The 22,048-nt window shown below is 39.6% G+C and overlaps 1 protein-coding gene across 7 annotated transcripts in view; it reads right to left on the bottom strand.

The window, feature by feature from the left end:
* SCAPER (S-phase cyclin A associated protein in the ER) overlaps nucleotides 1–22,048 on the bottom strand; it is a 549,552-nt gene that overhangs the window by 511,599 nt on the left and 15,905 nt on the right. For 3 of the 7 annotated variants that reach the window (XM_042988324.1, XM_042988323.1, XM_042988319.1), the window contains exons 1-2: nucleotides 13,418–13,465; nucleotides 5,739–5,806 (exon numbers count right to left, since the gene is read on the bottom strand). In XM_042988324.1, coding sequence (XP_042844258.1) covers nucleotides 5,739–5,744 — 6 coding nt within the window. In that variant the 5' untranslated portion in view covers nucleotides 5,745–5,806; nucleotides 13,418–13,465. Of the gene's footprint in view, nucleotides 1–5,738; nucleotides 5,807–13,009; nucleotides 13,092–13,312; nucleotides 13,332–13,417; nucleotides 13,466–22,048 lie in introns of those variants that run through there. The other 4 variants (XM_042988321.1, XM_042988320.1, XM_042988322.1 and 1 more) reach the window with 3 other exon arrangements.

Raw genomic sequence — 22,048 nt, forward strand, 5'->3', positions numbered from 1 at the left:
GACTTTTGATAAATGATTCAATTTCTTCGTTGGTTATGGGTCTGTTCAAATTTTCTATTTCTTTCCGTTTGAGCTTTAGTAGTGTGTGGGTGTCTAGCAATTTGTCCATTTCAGGTTGTCCAGTTTGTTGGCATAATTTTTCATAGTATTCTCTAAAAATTGTTTGTATATCTGAGTGATTGGTTGTGATCTCTCCTCTTTCATTCATGATTTTTATGTATTTGGGTTCTCTCTCTTCTCTTTTTGAGAAGTCTGGCTAGGGGGTTCTCAATTTTATTTTTTTAAAAAACCAGCTGTTAGATTCATTGATCTGTTCTACTGGGTTTTTTTGGATTCTATATTATTTATTTCTGCTCTAATCTTTATTATTTCTCTTCTTCTGCTGGCTTTGGGGTTTCTTTGCTCTTCTGCTTCTAGTTCCTTTGGGTGTGTGGTTAAGTTTGTATTGGGATTTTTCTTATTTCTTGAGATAGGCCTGGATTGCAATGTATTTTCCACTTAGGACTGCCTTTGCTGCATCCCAAAAGGTTTGAACTGTCTTGTTTTCATTTTCATTTGCTTCTATACATTTTTAATTTCTTTTTTAATTGCCTGGTTGACCCATTCATTCCTTAGTAGGATATTATTCAACCTCCACGCATTTGGTGGCTTTCCAAACTTTTTCTTGTGGTTGATTTCAAGTTTCGTAGCTTTGTGATCTGAAAATATGCATGGTATGATCTCAATTCTTTTATATTTATTGAGGACTATTTTGTGACCCAGTATGTGATCTATCTTGGAGAATGTTCCATGTGCACTCGAGAAGAATGTGTATTCTTCTGCTTTTGGATGAAGAGTTCTGAGTATATGTCAAGATGTCAATATATGTCAATATATGTCAATAATGTCAAGTCCATTTCGTCCAGTGTATCATTCAAGGCCATTGTGTCTTTATTGATTTTCTGCCTAGATGATCTGTCCATTGCTGTAAGTGGAGTATTAAAGTCCCCTGCAATTACTGTATTCTTACCAATAAGGTTGCTTTTGTTTGTGATTAACTGATTTATATATTTGGGTTCTCCAAGTTGGGGGCATAAACATTTACAATTGTTAGCTCTTCTTGATAGATCCCCATAATTATGATATAATGCCCTTCTTCATCTCTTGCTATAGCCTTTAGTTTAAAATCTAGTTTGTCTCATATAAGTACGGCTACTCCAGCTTTCTTTTGACTTCCAGTAGCATGATAGATGGCTCTCCATCCCCTCACTTTCAATCTGAAGGTGTTCTCAGATCTAAAATGAGTCTCTTGTAGACAGCATATAGATGGGTCTTGTTTTTTTGTCCATTCTGATATCCTATGTCTTTTGATTGGAGCATTTAGTCCATTTACCTTCAGAGTGATTATTCAAAGATATGGATTTAGTGTCATTGTGTTATCTGTAGGTTTCACACTTGTAGTGATATCTCTGGTCCTCTGTAGTCTTTGCAGCATTCCACTCACAGAGTCACCCTTCCAATCTCTTGCATGGCTGGTTTAGTGGTCATGAACTCCGTCAGTTTTTGTTTGTCTGGGAAAGCCTTTCTGTCTCCCTCTATTCTGAATGACAGTTTTGCTGAATAAAGGATTCCTGGCTGCATATTTTTCCTATTCAGTACATTGAATATTTCCTGCCATTCCCTTCCGGCCTGCCAAGTTTCAGTGGACAGGTGTGCTACTACCCTTATATGTCCACCCTTGTAGGTTAAGGCCCATTTGTCCCTAGCTGCTTTCATAATTCTCTCTTTATCTTTGTATTTTGCCAGTTTCAGCATGATATCCCATGGAGAAGACATATTCTTGTTATATCTGAAGGGAGTTCTCTGTGCCTCCTCGATTTGGATATCTGCCTCCTTCCCCAAATTAGTTTTCAGCTATAATTTGTTCAAGTAAACCTTCTGCCCCTTTCTCTTTTCTTCTGAAACTATGATATGGATACTATTACATTTCATTGAATCACTTAGTTCTCTAATTCCCCCCTCCTCATCTAGTATTTTCTTATCTTTTTCTTGGCTTCATCATTTTCCATAATTTTATCTTCCATTTCACTTATTCTCCCATCTGCTTCCTCCATCTTTGATGTCACTGCATCTAGTTTATTTTGTACTTCATTTACAGTATTTCTTAATTCATGGTGACTATTTCTTAGTTCCTTGATCTCTGAAGCAATAGATTCTCTGCTGTCTTCTATGCTTTTTAAAGCCCAGCTATGAATTTTATGACTATTATTCTAAATTCTTGCTCAGATATTGTTTATATCTGTTTTCAGCAATTCTCTAGCTGGCATTTCTTCCTGGAATTTCTTTTGAGGAGAATTCTTTTGGATCATCATTTTGGATAGTTTTCTGTCCCTTGTGTGTTTTAATAGCTTATTATGTGGCCTGCACCTGCGAGCACTATTATATCAAAAAAGGCTCATATACTGTCCAGGGCTTAGCCCTTCAGGAGGTGTTTTTGGAGTGTGTTGCATGTTCTCTGTTGTTGTGACTCTGGTTGCTTTATTTCCCTACTCGTAGTGGTGGTTTGGGCCTTCTACCAGGTGTGCTTTGTTTGTTGAAGTAACCCTGGAAAAAATCTTTAAAGGGGGGGGGGAGGGGGGGTTGGTGGTAGAAGAAGCCTTATCCCATAGGAATAAGAGAGAAATGACAGGGGTGAGGAAAGAGAAAAGAAAAAAAAAAACAACTGATCAGGCAAAGAATCAGAGGAACTATATGGCTTAATCCAGAGAGACAGAGGGGGGAAAATAAAGAAGGAGATACAGAAGAGGTATAAAAAGAATAGATTAAAAATGTCTCTTTAAACAAACCAACAACCAGAGTAACCAGAATAGGGAAGGGAAGGAACATGCAGAAGAAAAGGAAGAAGAAAAAAAAAAATTATATACTTATACATGTATATAAACAGTAAGGACTGACCAAAACCAAATCAGAAAATGCAAAACCATTAGACAGATATCTGATGGTGCGGTGGAACCAGTGACTGTGTTGGTCTGGATGAGGGGCTGTCTGGTCTGGTCAGTGTCAGGCTTGCTCCAGTAGATATGCAGTTACCAGGCGTGGAGAGACGTGATTTGGTGTAGGTGCGTCATGCCTCCACTGTGGGCCCATTGCCCATTCCCTGAAGCCCCACCTTGTTGTGATGGGGAGAAAAATAGCAACACTCCAGTCATTCTCCCTGGACCAGGTGTCCCAAACCACTCTGTTTAAGCCGTCCTCACAGTGCGGTGTAGATGCCAGCACACCAGTTTGTTCCACTCCACAGTCTCCCCCCTCCCCAGGCGCTGGGCTGGGATTCAAACCCTGATGTTTTAAGGGGACCCGCTCTGCAAGCCCTGGTTCTGGGTAGAGCCACTCCACCCAGCCAGCCAACAAAGGGCTTCTTGCTCTTCACAGTGCCATGCAGGCATGAGTGGGCTCGTTTGTTGGATGTCTTAAAGGATCCCGTTCCATTGGCCCCCAGTTCAAGAGTGAAGATGTGAAAATACCACACACACACACACACACACACACACACACACACACACAGATTTGTACATCAAATCCACCTAAGATATCACAACCAAGTTGAGTTTATTTCAAATATGCAAGGCTGGTATAACATTTTCAAATCAATTAATGTAATATACCAAATAAGCAAAATAAAGGAGTAAAGCCCTATGTTCATCTCAACAGATGAAAAAAAGCATGTGATAAAACTCTTCACAAACTACAACAAACACCATATTTAATGCTATAATGCTGAAAGAGACAAGGATCTTGCCCACCATCACCACTTCCCTTCAAAAAAAGGCCCTAGCCTGTGTAATAAGGTGGGAAAAAGAATGAGGCAGTGAAAACACAAATGAACCTGGATCAGTTTGTTACACTACAAAGTACAGAAATGCTCAAAGAATAATGACATATGGCAAAAGCCAGGTTGGAGGAGCTTCCACTGGCTAAATCTGGAACAATTTGAGCATCAAAATAATGATAGTAATAGACTACAACATTAAATAAAATAAAAAATCCAAGTATCCAGACACGGATAGGTGGGTATGTCAACCTTTTCCTCACAGATGTTTAGTAAGTGTTACCATCATTGAGTGCTAAAACTAGCGGGTGACAATTTGATGAGGTACACAGCCTCAAAGTCTCTCTCAACAAACTACTCATTAATTTCAAAAGAGAAAACACAAACTTTAAACAGAAAAAACAATCCTGTATTAACCAAGTGATCAAAGGTAACATGACCAAAAGCAGGACAAACTGACCATCATATGCTTTCTGATGTGATTCACTGAGAAGGACACATCATCAGTCATGTGATACTCTGCCAAAAAAATAGAAAATCTGCCTCTAGGCAATTAGGATCATATAAAGAAACTTAATATAATGGAAACACACTAGATGGTAGAGAGAAGGGAAGAAAAGCAATCAAATCCTTGATGACACCTTGATGATGGTGTTTCTCTTAGTCCAACTAAAACCTACTGGTCTTAAAAAAATAAATAAATAAAATAAATAAATAAAACCTACTGGTCTTTCAAGTCCCAACTTAAAAAGTAACTCTCTCAAAATGAAGTACTTTAACCCCCGGACTCAGCCAGGACCCCTTTTATATGCTCGAACAAACCTGTACTCCTTTGTAGCACATCTCACAATTATATTTTAAATCATATACTTATGTATTTACCATCTATCTTCTCCCATGAATGATGAATAATTGGCATGATAAAGATATCATGAATAAATGACTGAAATAAGTACATCATGAATAAATGAACATCATTTGTAAACGAGGTATTCGACAAAAATAAGTAACTGAAGTTAGCCCTGCTAAGCACAAATTATTTTCAGTTTTACCATTTTGGATGAAAATCTGATCATACTTCCCTGACTTTTAAACAATGGGTGCTGGGGCACCTGGGTGGCTCAGTCGGTTAATCATCCGACTTTGGCTCAGGTCATGAACTCATGGTTCGTGAGTTTAAGCCCCACGTCAGGTTCTGTGCTGACAGCTCAGAGCCTGGAGCCTGCTTCAGATTCTGTGTCTCCCTCTCTCTGTTCCTCCCCTGCTCGTGCTTTGTCTCTCTCAAAAATAAATAAAGATTAAAAATTTTTTTAAATAAATAGGTAAAAAAATAAACAGTGGCTACTGAATCAACTTCCTCCTTTCTTGGTACTTTCAAGTTAGCACCAGGAATAACTTTTGTATGATATTACAATATGCCCTCAGGAACTATAGAAATGCAGAGGATGGTTGCTGTAAAATTAATAGGCTCAGACCAAAGTGTTTTTTAGATTTTTTGAACTCTTTACTTCCTGGTAATTAGGCAGAACACAAAAGCTTAATTCTCAATTATTTTCTCTTTTTCCCTATCAAGCTATCAGTTTTCAATTCTTATTTGTTAGAATTACAGGAAATGTTACAAAAAGTAAAGTGAATATACTTTCATTATGGGAATTATCTGTTATGGATGATCACAGGCATTTTTAATTTACTTTCAGGTTTTTGGCCACATTCCTTACCATCACAGTTGGCAAACAAGCAATGCTTTTACTACACTTTGCCCATCAGAGCTATTTAAAAACAACACAAATCAATAAGAAATACTATGAAGCTGTAAAAGGAAATAAAGCTCTCTGATGCTCTAGAGTATACTGCAAAGATAATAAATGAAAAAGATATGGAAGGAAGGACAAAAAAACAGGTTAGTGTTTAAGGTAGCTTGATCACTTACCATCATTCTTTAATTCCGTTAGTATGCCAAGAAGCTCATTTACCACATAAACCCCTGGGGTGTGACTCCTACAATAAAAAAAAAAAAAAAATACATATCCTTAGTCATAAGATTGTCAAAAAAAACATTTATTCTTAAAAAGACAGAAGTCTCATTACCACAAGTTTGTCATTACATTAAACAAAAAAATAAAATTGCTCTTTTATACTGTTTGGATGTAATATCGCATGTTTTAAATATTCCATGCTGAACAATACCTCAGTGCTCTCCAAAAAAATTTTTTAATTAAATACGAGAGAAACACTGTTAATTAATTACATTAAGAGTCTATGATCTCTCAATCCAGAGACTTTTTTTTTTACTACCATCTATATAGTACACATAACACACATATAGTATATCCTTACTCGGTTCACAAATGTTTAACTGCAACAAAAGTTTCATAAAGTGATGTTTATACCTATTGTGTGAGATGTACTCTGAGATTTCCTTCTCATTTTTCAAATGCTGCTTTCACTGAACTGATTTATGACCCACTAATGAATGCCAACCCAGGATACAAAACATGATATACCTATTCTTAGGAACTTTCAAAAACTGAGATTTTATCAGAATATTTTAATTACTATTATATAAGTCTCCACATAGAACATATCTTACTTTTCAGGATATCAATATAATGTGGCCAAACCTTTACTCAAACCCAAAGCAGAAACCAAGATAGAACACAAAGCAACAAGGATATTCCTGTATAGAATGACCTAACCCCATAAGAAAAGCTAATGAATGAAGAAATGTAGCAGTTGGAACCTAGTTGCTTCTGGGCTCAGAGCCTAGGTAATTTATCCTTTGCCAAGTGTATTTGCTCCTTTTAAAATACAACACATAAGTCCACACAAAAACTTATACACAAGTATTCATAGCACCATTATACATAATGGCCAAAAGTGGAAACAACCCAAATGTCCATCAAATGATGGATAAATAGAAGGTGGTATATACATACGATGGAATATTACTGGGCCATAAAAAGGAATAAAGTGCTAATACATGCTACAACATGAAGGAACCTTAAAAACATTATGCTAAGAAGCCAGCCAGTCACAAAAGATAACATATCGAATAATTTATACATAATTTCCCGAACAGGCAAATCCACAGAGTCAGAAAATAGATTATTGGTTGCCTAAGGCTAGGAAGTTGGAGGAAAATGGGAGTGACTGCTAATGCGCATGAGGTTTCTTTCTGAAATGGCAAAAATGTTCTAAAATTCATTATGGTGATGGTTGCACAAGTCTGTGGATACAAAAGCCATTTTTTTTAATGGCTGAATTGTATGGTGTATAAATTATATCTCAATTAAACTGTTATTTTTTTTTTTTTTTTTTTTGGGGGACAGAGAGAGACAGAGCATGAATGGGGGAGGGGCAGAGAGAGAGGGAGACACAGAATGGGAAACAGGCTCCAGGCTCCGAGCCATCAGCCCAGAGCCTGACGCGGGGCTCGAACTCACGGACCGCGAGATCGTGACCCGGCTGAAGTCGGACGCCTAACCGACTGCGCCACCCAGGTGCCCCTAAACTGTTATTTTTTAATGCAGTGCCTCTCTGCTCACAACTCTTCCAGTTACTCCCCATCTCAGAGTAAAAGCCAAAGTCTTCATAGTAGCCTACCACACTCATACCTCCCTGACCATACCTCGACCCCTCTCCTCTTTGGTGTTCATTCCACTCCAGCCACACTGGCCTCTTTATGTTCCCCAACATGCCAGACACACTCAGGCCTCAGGGCTTTTTAATTATTGGCCACTTATCTGAAAGACTCAAGATTTACTCCATCTTTACTCATATATCACTTCCTCAGTGAAGCCTTCCCAAACATTCTATTTAAAATTGCAACCCATTTAGGGGCACCTGGCTGGCTCAGTCAGTAGAGCACACAACTCTTGATCTCAGGGTTGAGAGTTCAAGCCCCATGTTGGGTATAAAGATTACATAAAAAATTAAATTATTTAATAAATTAAAATACATTAAATTGCAACCCATTTATCCTGACTCCCACCCCCGGCACTTCCTATCCCACTTCTCCTCTAGAGCATTTATCACCTTATAGTATTTACTTAATTGGTATACTGTCCATCTCCCCCCCCCCCCCCACAAGAACATAAGCTTCATGGTGTTTGTTGGTTTCGTTACGGCTATGGTCTCAGAACCTAGAACAGTACCTGGCATTCAATAAGCATTAAATACTTATTTGATAAAGCCCATGCTAAAGAATATTTGCTCACCATGTTGCCTTCCTCTCACCCTCCTACATATTCAAAGCCTTTTAAATATTCAAGGCCAACTCTAAAGTCATCTTCATAAAGCCTACTCTGACATCCCCAGCTGACAGATGTCTTCTACATCTTAATTTCCAGATCACTTCATCTGTATTCACTTGTAAAAAGTAGGAGATAGATAGATAGATAGATAAAAATAAAAAATAAAAAGTAGGAGAAAGCACGATGTAGTGGAAAGAGTATATAGAGACACTGGAGTCAACCAAATCACTGGCTGTGACCATGAGAGGTCATTTGATCTCTTTGAGTATCAGAAGTCTCATCTATAAAAATGAAGAAGTTAAAAAGACTATGTTCTGGGGTGCCTGGGTGCTCAGTCAGTTAAGTGTCTGACTCTTCATCTCAGCTCAGGTCTTGATCTCAGGGTCATGAGTTTAAGCCCTGTGTTGGGCTCTGCGCTGGGTGTGAAGCCTACTTTAAAAAAAAAAAAAAAAAAAAAAAAAAAAAGGCTATGTCCTCAGTTTTCCAAAACAGATAGACAAATGGCTAATAGGAACATGAAAAGATGTTGAATATCATTAATCATTAGGGATATATAAATCACAACCACAATAAGATATCACTTCACACCCACACCCACTAGGATGGCTACAATCCCAAAGACAAACAATAACAAGTGTTGGAGACGATGTGGAAAAATTGTGGACGCAACATAAACTTTGGAATGTCATATGCTGTAGCTGGTTTTGTAAATAATCTGGTAGTTCTTCAAAAGGTAGAGTTACTATATGACCCAGCAATTCCACTCTTTGGTATATACCCAAGAGAAATAAAGACATATGTCCACACAAAAACTTATACACAAATGTTTATAGCAGCATTATTCATAATATTCAACAAGTGAAACCATCCAAATGTGCATCAACTGATGAATGGATAAATAAAATGTGGTATATCCACACAATAAAATAGTATTCAGCCACAAAAAGACATTAAGTTTCTAGAAAAGTCAAAACTATGGAAGGGAAAAGATCAATTGTTACAGGGGTTAGGGAGAAAGAGGGATAAACAGGCAGAATACAAAGAATTTTTAGGGCAATGAAAGTATTCTTTAAGATATTATAATGGTGTATACATGTCATTACACATTTGTTCAAACCCATAAATACAACACCAAGAGTAAATACTAATGTAAACTATGGACTTTGGTGTGATAGGGACTTGTCAATGTAAGTTAAATCAATTTTAACAAACATTCCACTCTAGCGGGGGATGTTGATGATGGGAGAAGCAAAGCTAAGTGGAGACAGGGAACATATGGGAAATCTCCGTACTTTCCCTAAAAAAATTTGCTGTGCTCCTAAAACTGTTCTAAAACATTAAAGAGTTAAAAAAAAAAGGGGGGAAGTGTTGATACACTACAGCATGGGTGAACATTGAAAATACTATGCTAAATGGAAGAAACCAAACACAAAAGGCCACCTATTATATGATTCTATTAATATAAATGCCAGAACAGACAAATCCACAGAGAAAAAAAAGTAGATTAGTGGTTGCCTACGGCTGATGCAGAAAGTGGGAAGGAGAAGAGATGACAGTCAGGAATAGAGAATGGCTGTTATGGGGTTTCATATGGGGTTCTGAAAATGTCCTAAAATTGGGGTGATGTTTGCACAATTCTGTGAATACACCAAAAAACTACTGAAATGTATACTTTAATGGTTGATTTTATGGTGTGAAATATATCGCAATAAGTTGTTTAAAAACAAAACAAAACAAAACAAAACAAAACAAAACCTAACACCTAATCCAGAACTTCCAAAATTTCAAGCAGTTACTACTTTCGTATTTGCCATTAACTACCACCCATACTATTATTCATATAACATTTTTCCCTAAATAAAACACTTTTACTTACAATTTATTTTTTAATATTTATTTTTGAGAGAGAGCATGCACAAGCAGAGAACGAGCAGAGAGAGAGGGAGAGAGAGAATCCCAAACAGAATCCTATGTGGGGCTCAATCTCAGAACCATAGGATCATGACCTGAGCTGAAATCAAAAGTTGGATGCTTAACAAACTGAGCCACCCAGGTGCCCCTTTTACTTACATTTTAAAAGAAAATCTAAAATGTTACCATAAACAAAAAAATCAGTTAATATAAAAAAATGGATGTGGCAAATATTTGGCAGTGCTCCTCAAATAAATTTGAGAAACTCTAGGCTACAGCAAAACAATGGGCAAGCAGAAAATGGAGCACAAAAAATAAACAAGTCAGTAAACAGGAAACGGACCCTGGGCCAGAGATTTCCAAACAAGTAGCTGCCAATGATAAACTGAAGTCTCACTTGTCCTAGCCTGCTCTACAGTCCCAGAAAGTCTGTGGAAACACCTGAGTCCTACAAATGGAAATGGGAAGATTGGCTCAAGGGCCAGGAAAGGCCTGTCTCTCTTCATCGGAGTTTAGGTACGCAGGTTGTGAAAGGGCAAGAAGCAAATGGCAGGCCCAAATGGTGAGAAGCCTGTTAGTAACTCTAAAAAATATAGACCCATCTAACAGAAACCAGGTGAGTACATCTATGAATTGTTCTCATGTTCGCCAATAAATTCTAGCAAAGCTGGGGTTTACAATCTCCGGTGTTCACAAAGTCTACCACTCATGTACTTGCATTTTCTGAAATTGAAGACAATCCAAGTATTTCCCTGAGTCAGGTAAACAATGCTGTCACAGGCATACTCAAAAACTACCAGTAATTGTTCACAGCTTTGCGAAGTGGAAAATTAAGTGTATTATGGCAAAATAAGTACTTTGAAGAATATAGACATTTTATTTATAATTCCAGTTGTTTAATGAAGTTTTCAATTCTGAGCACTTCCATATATACTAGCATGAATAAATCACACAGGATGAATTTATCTTCTCCCATGAACCTGGCATGCCTCTTTGAAAAAACCAACACTACCTCTCTTTTGCAATACTATATTAAATAGGCCTAACACATACTGAAATCTTTACAAATCAAATACCTCTGAGATATGCTTCCAAACAATGAAAGGGGATTAGCTTTTATGAGACAAAATTGTCCATGCATACATAATTACTGAAATAGAAAATTAGTACATAGCAATTAATTCTACTATTCTAATTCATGTTTTCAAAACATATAATGAACTTACTATTGAAGAAATTATCATTAAAAAGTAGCCATTATTTTAGCAAAGCTCCATGAAATCTCTATGTCCAGAATAAAGTCTTTCTATAAATCATTTCCTTCTAATAATTTAAGGTGGCCTCACCAGTGAACTGCAGATCTTTTTGCTTTTCCCATAATATCTACTGCCAAAGCCAAACATGTGTGTGAAAAAGGTTACCATCCCAGCATAAAACTGGAAACAGATTTTTACTACTTATTTTGTTATTCAAGCCATTTGCAGTTCTCACTTCTACAATTTCAGAAACGTGAATTTCACAATGGATATCAAGTTGCACCATTAGAGAGAATTCTGTTTAACTTCCCACTTACCACCACCATCTAAGTGTTTAAAGAATGTTCACATGGGATTCCCAAATAACTTTTGTTTCTCCTTTAAAACTAGGTTGAGTTGTGGTTAGGTAGGAAGGTGAAAGAAAAGATAGAATATCAACCCCCTTCATCTTAACATTCCTGTAAAGTAGTTAAGTGAAGCTTTTAATAAAGTTAACATCAAATCAACCTTTCAGTGATTAAGTATCTATGAAGCCCTAAGGATATTTTTAAAATCTATGTTTAAAACACTATATCCTTTGAACCTTAGTAACCAAAATTATTTATAAATGCATTTGTATAGCAACATTGATTATGTGTCCATGCACAATCCACCAGGTGGACTAAGGTAAAGTGGTTAACTACAGAGAACAAAAAAATTGCAGCTCAAGGGAATGCGGAGAATGAAGAGGCAAGCATTTGTTGGGGGCTTACTATGGGCGAGGAGCAGTTCTTAATGCTGTACACATACCTCATTTACTTGCTATCAACAAATTTATGAGGTGAATCACATTATCTCTATTTTACAGATGAGGAAACCACGGCTCAGAAAAATTAAGTAATCTGCCAAAGGACAAGTAGTGAAGCTGGGATTCAAACTCAAATCAGTCTGCCTTCAAAGCCCTCATTCTCACACTTCCTCCCACAAAGAAACTTTCCAAATCATATTAAAAATTGACTCTCTGATTAATTAAAATATTAATTCCTTAGTGAATATTACTCAGATCACTTCCATATGTGGCATAAATCAATCTGCACCCAACACATTTTGAGGAAAAGTCATAGCTAGAAAAAAATACAAGGGCCAGGGCACCAAAATAAACCAGAGTGGGATAATGGTCAGATTACCAACCCAAGGTATAAAAGCATCATCCCAGATCAACCATTCACCAGCTGGTGACCCTGGGGCAAGTAATAACGTCTCTGAACCTTAGTTTCCCCATTCATAAAATGAACATAATGCCTAGCCCACCCTTCTACCTTGGATTATGAGAATGAAATAGCTAATGTTGGTGAAATCAATGTGTAAACCATACCAAACTATGGTACTTATATGGAATTGCTATCTATTCAGTAAGATGACTATAATGAACAGCCATTTTCATGGAAAATATCTCGGCACATATAGAAGGAGGGAACAGTCCACGAGCAACAGGAAACTGGTCTAAGGCAGGCAGCCCCATCCCAGCGGGAGCCACTTGACAGCAGCAGGTGCTCAGAGAACCAGTTTTCTGACTGCTTTCGAAAAATCCCTTCACTCACTGGGGGGGAAAGGAGCACTAACACAGGCAGAAGGCTGGGTCCTAATACTCCCAGGTGTGAGGCACTGGTTCAAGTCTTCACCCCTCCAGGCCTCAGTTTACGAATTTGTAAGACAATTCCCGCCCTGCTTCCCAAGCAAAGCTAAGACCGGAATCATCAAGGGGTGGTAAACCCTGCGGAGAATGAAATGATGGCGATCACCTGTCAAATGAAGGGCTGGGTGGGAGTCTCCTATGGAAACCCCTTGCAGTTTGGACATTCCAGAAGCCTCAACACGCGCACCACCGCGTACTCAGTTAAGGGGTGAGGCAGTACCCATCCCCACCTTCACCCCCATCCCAGTTGAACCCGCAGCGCAGGCCGGGAGCCTGCCTACCCTCGTCCCCAGGCCTTCTCAGAGGAACCCCGGGCCCTCCCGAGCAGCCGTGGCTCCCCTCCCCCAGCAGCGATCGCAGACCCTCTCCGCCCACACTGCCAGGTGAGGGGAGAGGGTGAAGGGAGTACCCGCCGCCATTTTGTCCCTTGGACCCCGCAACGCATTCCGCCCGGCCAGGCCCCAGCCCCGGGCCTCCTGGGTCTGCGCTACGCGCGCCCCTCGCGGACACTCACCCCCGGCAGCCCTGCGCAGTTCGGGGCGGCTCCGAGCGTCCCGCCGGGAAAGGGGCGGGGCGGGGAGGGGAGGCTACGGGGGGCGGGGCAGCTGCCGGAGCACCACGTGACCCCCAGCCGGGGCCGTGCTGTTCCCCGCCCTAGTTGCGGCCTCCCGCGCGCAGGCGCAGCCAGGTTCGCGCCGACCCGCCGAGAAGGCGGGGAGACTTGGCGTGGGTTGGCTTTCGTTGTACCGGCGCGCTTGCTTCCGTGGAGCTCTTCCCTTCGTTAGGCTGCATTCTCACCGCGGCTTTTAGCTACAATCTTGGATTCAGTCCCTTCCCTCCGCCTGTCTTATCGACACAGTCCCACAGATAACGACCTAGAGGTCTGCCTTACAAAAATCTATACTTGTGAAAACGCTTCGGAAAAGCACGCAGCACTACACCAAGCATTGCTTACCCTCCGCGGTAAACCTTTTTTCATCCCCTGCGTGCCAGCCTTGAAAGGCTCAAAGTACAAGGATCTACCAAATGTTTTCTCTACCTCAAAGACGAAATAAACACACCAATTAAATAATTTAACGATGTTTAAATCATAGTTCTGAATGAAATAGAAAAACTCCGCGCAGACCGTAATTATCAAATGAATATTCCTCATCACTTTTCATCCACCTGGGAAGTTCAGACTCTACCTTTCCCTTTCCCTTGTTACCCACAATAAGCAGAACTCATGGAATCTAATGGAGTCTGCCTCACAAATAGACTATAAACGCTGTGAAGGCAGGAACCATATCAAATGGGTATGTTCTGGCTCCTTTCCCCTTTTGCCTTCTTAGAAAATTTCTTTTATTTATTTAACAACTGTTTGTAGGGCATTTACCATATGACAAATGGTATTTTAGATGGTTGGAGTTAATAAATAAAAAAAACATTAAAAATACCTACCTTCTAGGGCACCTGGGTAGCTCAGTTCTTTTAAGTATCTGACTCTTGGTTTTGGCTCAGGTCCTGATCTCATGGTTCTTGGGTTCAAGCCGTGCATTGGGCTCTGAGCTGACAGTGTGGAACCTGCTTGGAATTCTCTCTCTCTCTCTCTCTCTCTCTCTCTCTCTCTATCAAAATAAATAAACATTTTTTTAAATGCTTGCCTTGGGGTGCCTGGGTGGCTCAGTTGGTTAAGCATCCAACTTCAGCTCAGGTCATGATCTCACACACAGCTCATGGGTTCCAGCCCAGCACCTCCAGCTCTGTGATGACAGCTCAGAGCCTGGAGCCTACTTCCAATTCTATGTCTCTTTCTCTGCCCTTCCCCGCCAACCCCCCCCCCCACCCCAGCTCATGCCCTCTCTCTCTTTCACAAAAATAAACATTTTTTAAAACAATGCTTTAAAAAATAAAATAAAAGTAAATAAAGATGCCTGCCTTCTTGGAGCCAGCTGGAGACAATAAATAGTGAACATATAAGTAAATTACATGATAATGTGATAAACCCTACAGTAAACAAAGTGAGTAGGATAAGAAGGATGGAGTAGGGAACATACTGCAATTTCATAAAGTGTAGTCAGGGCTTTTATTCCTCTAATCAACTGTTCCTTTTCTCCTCTCTCAATTCCCATAAGGGTTTAAACAACCTCTCCCATCTTGAAATGTCCCACCCAACAAACCCCATTTCAACCTCCACTTTATTTTTCTTCTTTGCAGATCTGCCCTTCACAACTACATTTCTCCAGTGTAGGATGTCTCTACTTCATCAACTACAACTCATGTCTGATAACTAGTGTTATTGCACTCTGGTTTCTTCCCTACCGCCCCATGAAAACCATTCTTTCTAAAGTCACTAGGGCTCGACTGACTACAGATGCTTTGGATGTATTCATCATGACCTAACTTAATTTCTCTGCAAATTTTGACACTTCTTCCTTCTGGAAACACTTTTTCTTCACCTACCATTTTTACTCTCTTGATCTCACTTTTTCATCTCTAACCACCCTTTCTTCATCTCTTTTGAAGTCTCCTCTTATTTTTCTCATCTCTTAAATGTTGGTATCCCTCAGGGATAGGTGCAAGCCCTCTCTTTTCCCACTGGACACACCCTCTTGGTGATTGCTTCTTTTTACATAATTTCAGTTAGCATTTTTGTGCTCTAGATTTCCCAGTATATATCTCCAGGCCTGATTTCTGCTCCTGAGCTTCAGATCTACATGGTTAACTACCTGGTTAGTTCCACTTGAGCCTCTCAAAACCAACAAGATGAAAATAAAGACACTCATTATCTTTCTTATATACATGTAAAACAGCCTTATGGGATATAATTTACATACCACACAATTCACCCACTTAATGTTTCAGTGGTTTTAAAAACATTTACAGGATTGTGCAATCATCACTGCAGTCAATTTTAGAAGATTTTCATCACTACAGAAAGAAACCTCATATTCATTAATAGTCACTTGCCCATTTTCCCTCAATTCCCTATTCATTTCATGTGAAGGGAATCATGCAATATGTGGTATTTTGTGACTGGCCTCTTTCATTCAGGATAATGTTTTCAAAGCACAACCACACTATAACATGTATCAATACTTCAATCCTTTTTTGTGGCTGAATAATATTCCATTGTATGGATATACCACATTTTATTTATCCATTCATTAGTTGAAGGACATTTAGGTATCACTACTTTTTCACTATTATGAATAATATTGCTATGAACATTTGCGTACAAGTTTTGGGTGGACATATGTTTTCATTTTTCTTGGGTATAGACCTAGGAGTGGAATTGCTGGGTCATATGCTAATTCTATGTTCAACTTTCTTAAAAACTGCCAGACTATTTCCAAAACCAGCTGCACCATTTTACATTCCTACCTGCAGTTTACAAGGGTTCCAATTTCTCCACACTTTTTCCAACCGTTGTATCGTCTGTCTTTTGGATTGCAGCCATCCTAGTGGGTAAAGTGTGGTTGTGATTTATATTCTCCTAATGACTAATTATGTTCAACTGCTTTTCATGTGCTTATTGGCCATTTGTGTATGTCCCTGAAGAAATGTCTATTCAAATCCTTTGGTCATTTTTTAATTGGATTACCACTCATTAACTTTAAAAAAAAAAATTTTTTAATGTTTACTTATTTTTGAGAGCGGGAGAGACAGAGTGCAAGCTGGGGAGGGGCAGAGAGAGAGAGAGAGACACAGAATCCAAAGCAGGCTCCAGACTCTGAGCTGTCCACACAGACCCCAACACGGGACTCAAACTCACAAACCGTGAGATCATGACCCGAGCTGAACTCAGACACTCAACTGACTGAGCCACCCAGGCGCCCCACAACTCATTAAATTTTGCCACAAAATCTGTTCTGATTATTGTTCTGCCAAATATTCTAGTGCCCTTCCATGAAATGCCCCTTCCTCAGCCCCACCAATGGCAGACTTGACCAGGTGACTTGCTTTGACCAATAAAATGTGAGGATCACATTTCAAGCAGAAATTTTAAAAGCCAGCTTGTGGGTTCACCATGTCTCTTTTCTGTCTGCCACAAGATCGGTGATTTATTTCAGAGAAAAGTTGTTCCATCAACCTGGGTTCCAGAGTGAAGATGGCATGGAACAGAACCAGATTGTGTAACTGCATGATTCCCCAATGGATATGCAGCATTTATTTTGGTAAGCCACTCAGATGCTTGGTACATTTGTTACTGCACCATAACCTAGCCTCTGCTAAAGTATCACTTGTCCCATGTGCTGTGTGGATCTACTATCTCTCCAGCCTCCTTAACATGGCCCACAAGGCTTGAATCAGGCCTGATAACTTCTTCAACCTCATTTCCAGGCCATTTCCTCAACCAGCCTATGTTCCAGACAAAATACAGTACACTGAAACCCTGAAATTCATTTCTTCCTCTCTCTTTGTTCAAGTTCTTCCTTATTACTGGAATGGTAATAGATAATTTTGCCTAAGAATTTTCTATGTGTAAGACTATAGAGAGAGAGAGAGTCTTATTTCATCTGAAAAAAAAAAAAAACCTGAGAATTAGGTAGTTTCTACTATTTTACAAATCAAGAAAGGCCCTAGATTTACTTTTCCTAGGGCAGACAGCTAGAAGGGGGTCGTGCTAGGATTTGAAACCAGGTCTCTTTGACTCCAAAGCTCCTCTTTGAAGCATTAGGCTATAATAATAGCTAAAGGGAGTTAGCTTTTCTTCAGTATTTACTGTAGGAGGCACCATGCTGAGGCACTTCGCATGGACTGTATTTAATCCACGTAAAGAAATTATATGAGGGGCACCTGGCTGGCTCAGTCGGAAGAGTGTGTGATTCTTGATCTCAGGGTTGTGGGTTCGAGCCCCACATTGGATGTGGAGATTACTTAAATAAATAAATAAATAAATAAATAAATAAATAAATAAGAAATTATATGAAATGGAAGTATAGTATAGAATAGTGGTATCCCATAGCAGTTAAGACTCTGATTTTGGAGTCAGATTATGTAATTGTGTGTTCTTGAGAAAATTATTAAACATCTCTAAACTCCATTTTCCTCATCTGTAAAATGGAGCAATAAGATATACCTAAGTGGGTTTTGTATTAAATTAATCAATTTTTAGAAAGCAGTTAGAATAGTTTAGCATATAGAGATCAAAGTATAACAGTTCCTTCAGGTGTCATCTCCAGTGGCCAATGCACCTCTTCCACGGCAGTAGCTCCAACTGGAAATCTCTGGCCATGATTCTGGATTTTCCCTGACAGCCTTGACTTTGAGGTTCTGATACCAGCACCCCATTCCACTGTTCACCAAGGGATTAATTTTCTCACCTATTTGACTTGAATGCCGTTATCACCTCCTAGTAAGTGGAAAGTAGAATTCTAGTAATCCATGGCAGGCAATGGTAGTGTAATCACTTAAATTAATATCTGTGGTTGCTTGAAATAAAATGCCAGATGGAGGTAAGGGAATTGAAAATTCTGGAGCTGCTGTACTCTGCCATGAAAGTAATGATAATCACAAGGACTATAGAGTAAGTTGACAACTTCGCAAGCATTAGGAAGCTACTAAATGCTAAAATTAGTGCTTTAAACTCTCAGCTCATGGCTGAGAATCTCTTATTTCTTATGGCCTAAGGACAGACCATGGCTTAGGATCAGAACCAAATTTATTTGTGCAAGTTGCTAGGGTAAAATGAAATTGAACTCACAGATTTTCTAAATCACTGTGTTAAAGATAGGACATAGATTGGAAAGAAGTGGGATTCTGAGACTTAGGATGGGGACATTTGAGGGGACCTCAGACTAGCCCCGTAAATATCCCTGAGATCCCTATTCTATCTTAGGAAACTGACATTCCCTTGTTTAATGATTCTGTATGCAGCAGTTGCCTGGCAAAGAGATGTCTATTCTCTCCAGATACTATCCACCACCCCTCATTACCTCCAAACCCACTTCTATAATCAAATCCAGGAACCCAGAACAGAATTGTAAGGTCTATTTCAGAAAACAAAACAAAACAAAACAAAACTTATACACTCAAAGAATTGCAATATCTTGTGCATTTACATTAGCAGTAACCTGGAAAACTATATGGAGTAGATTCTAAGGATGTTACATCAGAAAAGATAGAATATATTTGACAAGCCAGACTAAATTTAAATACATATGTCCTTACCTAAGATCCCAATTTTGATATACTAAGTTGAGTATCTAATGGTGTACTTGGTTGGTTGACTTCAATGAAGCTGAGATGCCAGAAATTCACCTCACATAATATGGAGAAATGAATGTAAAAGTTCCTATTCAAAAGGGCCAAGCCACAGAATATACGAAAGCATCAAGGTGATGGGAATGTTGGAGTGGATTTGTTATGTGTAACCTGCTCACCCTTTTCCTGACTATGTTGCATGAAAGGGACCAGAGGGCACTAAGGTACTGAGAAAACGTTAGTGACAGAAACATAGGCATCCTTGAAAGCTCTGAAATGACTATCCTTTCTAGAGCAAGGATGGGTTTTCTGATTTCAGTGGTAATGTTGGCAGAGTGGCAGAGGCCATGTGTCAATACTTAACCATCAGAGACAAGGGGGCACGATTACCATAATGGACAACAGGGGCAAAGTGGCAATTGGAATGTTTTGACCCTCAAGGATATGTGGGGGTACTTCCCTGATGACAAGGTCTTTAGGAATGAAATAGATGGGCAGCCTACTAAAGTATTACTTGATATATACAACTGGGAAAACTATAGGTCTAGTGTACAAAGACCTGACTTGAGTTGTTACAAAAGGAAGTCATAGCCTCTCATTTAGTTGCAGACCTAAGTTATGCCACATACCCAGGGCCCAGTGATTGAAGGAGAAACTGGGTCTTCTTGAGGAAAGACACTTCAACATTGTCATGACTACATACTATAAATATATCTCCAAGTCTTTCCCAAAAGAAGCTGTGACTATTAACAAGATGAGTGAGCACTGAAGAAAGGAACATAACTAGACTTTTGAAGGATTATTAGACGCTGCTCTGAATTCATGCACATTCTTGGGGACCTGCTATATTCTGCCATGTGTTAGTAATGATAATCACAAGGACTATAGAGTAAGGTAACAACTTCACAAGCATTAGGCAGCTTAGATTAAAGCTGAATAGATGGAGGGCTTTGGGTGATCAGATGATAAGCTAAATGTATATCCAAGTCCACCACACAGAGAACTCAATGGCCTCTGTAGATACATTCTAAGGCAATTTCTAGGTCCTAAATGCATATTTGGGCTAGATGTTGGTAACTGGCAAATTCTCTGCACTGGCTCCCTGACCCATAATGAACGGGCTACCATGGTATGTACGACCAAGCAGAAGCCCCTGGAACTGCTCTTCCCTAACAAAATAGTAAGCCAAAGGTAATATCACATCCCTGTGGGAACTGCAGGAATTCGTGCCGCCATCAAAGATTTGATAGATGCAGGAGTGATGATTCTCAATACACTTCTGTTTAACTCCTATGTTTGACAGTGACAAAGCTAGATGGTGGCTTCACTTGCAGCTTCCGATCCATATATGGCACCTTTTCTAGAACAAGTCAACATAGTCCTGCCATCTACTATGCTGCTATTATCTGACAAATCATTCTCCCCTCATACCAATTAGCAGCAAAGTTTCAGCTGTTGGCAATACACCTTTACAGCCTTACTTCAGGGCCATGTCAACTCTCAAACTTTTGTCACAGTCTAGCCCACAGGGATCTTGATCATCTCATAGAACATCACTCTGATCTACTACATTGATAACACCATGCTGATTGGCTTGGTGAACAGGAAGTAGCAAATATTCTTAGTAAGACACATGAATGCCATAAATACAAAAACTCAGTGAAAGGATTGTTGGAATATCTCCCTATAGCAGTGGTTCTCAACCAGAAGCAATTTTGTCCCCAAGGGAACATTTAACAGGCAATATCTAGAGAGATTTTTGGTTGTTACAACTGGGAGTAAGGGAGTTAGTGGCTACTGGCATCTAGTGTGTAGAAGCCAAAAATGCTGCTAAATATCCTGCAATGCACGGGACAGCTCCCCGCAACCAAGAATTATCAAGCCCAAATGTTAAGACTGAGGTTGAGAATCCCTGCCTTAAAGTGAAAGAGAAGTTTCTATACTTTGCACATCCTAACACTAAGAAAGAGGCACAATCTTGATGAGCCTTTGAATTTTGGAGGCAACATATATACCACATTTGGGTATATTTCTTTGACCCATTTACTGAGAAACCTGTGTTCCCAGGAAATGAAAGTCTCTGCCACTCCAGCCTAATGATTCAGAAGATCCAAAGTGTCTGTGGCAAGTAAGGATACTGTTTGGACCCTCCGGCAAACCCCAATAAGATATCTGATGCACAGAATTTTAGGATTTTGAACACAATACCATGTTCTCCTCTGCTGAAAGGGCACTGGATTCTGGTAGAGACCATGTCTTGATGACATCAAGATCGATGTGATCTCAGCTGCCATTCTTTTTTTTTAATGTTTATTTATTTATTTTGAGAGGGGTGAGGGGCAGAGAAAGAGAGGGAGAGAGAGAATCCCAAGCATGCTCCACACTGTCAGTGCAGAGCCTGACGCAGGGCTTGATCTCCCAAACTGTGAGATCATGACCTGAGCCAAAATCAAGAGTCAGATGCTTAACCACTTAACTGACTGAGCCACCCAGGCACCCCATGCCATTCTTGAACTGCCATAAGATTGGGCATACATAGCAATAAACCATCATCAATTGAAAATGGTATAGAAAAGATTACACTTGAGCAGACCAGGAGGTTGCATGGGCAGGTGGCTCACACCCCACTGAAGAGTTCCCTATAACCAGTTGTCACAGAGGGAAAAAAAACCTGGGCCTAGTTTAAAAATGGGTTTGTACAATATGTTGGCATCAGGTGGAAGTGGACTGCTGGACTATCACCATTCCATTCAGGAATCACTCTGAAGGAAAATGGTGAAAGTCAACTCTCTCCCCAATAGGGAGAACTTTGGGCAGCACTTCTGGATGTCCATTTTGCCTGAAGAAAACATGGCCCAAAGTACAAACCTCTTCTGGCTCATGGGTAGTAATTAATTATTATGCCTGTTACTCAGAGACTTGGAAAGAATCATATTGGAATATTGATAACAAAGAAACC

This window comes from Panthera tigris, chromosome B3 (genome assembly GCF_018350195.1).
Source record: "Panthera tigris isolate Pti1 chromosome B3, P.tigris_Pti1_mat1.1, whole genome shotgun sequence".
NCBI lineage: Eukaryota > Metazoa > Chordata > Mammalia > Carnivora > Felidae > Panthera > Panthera tigris.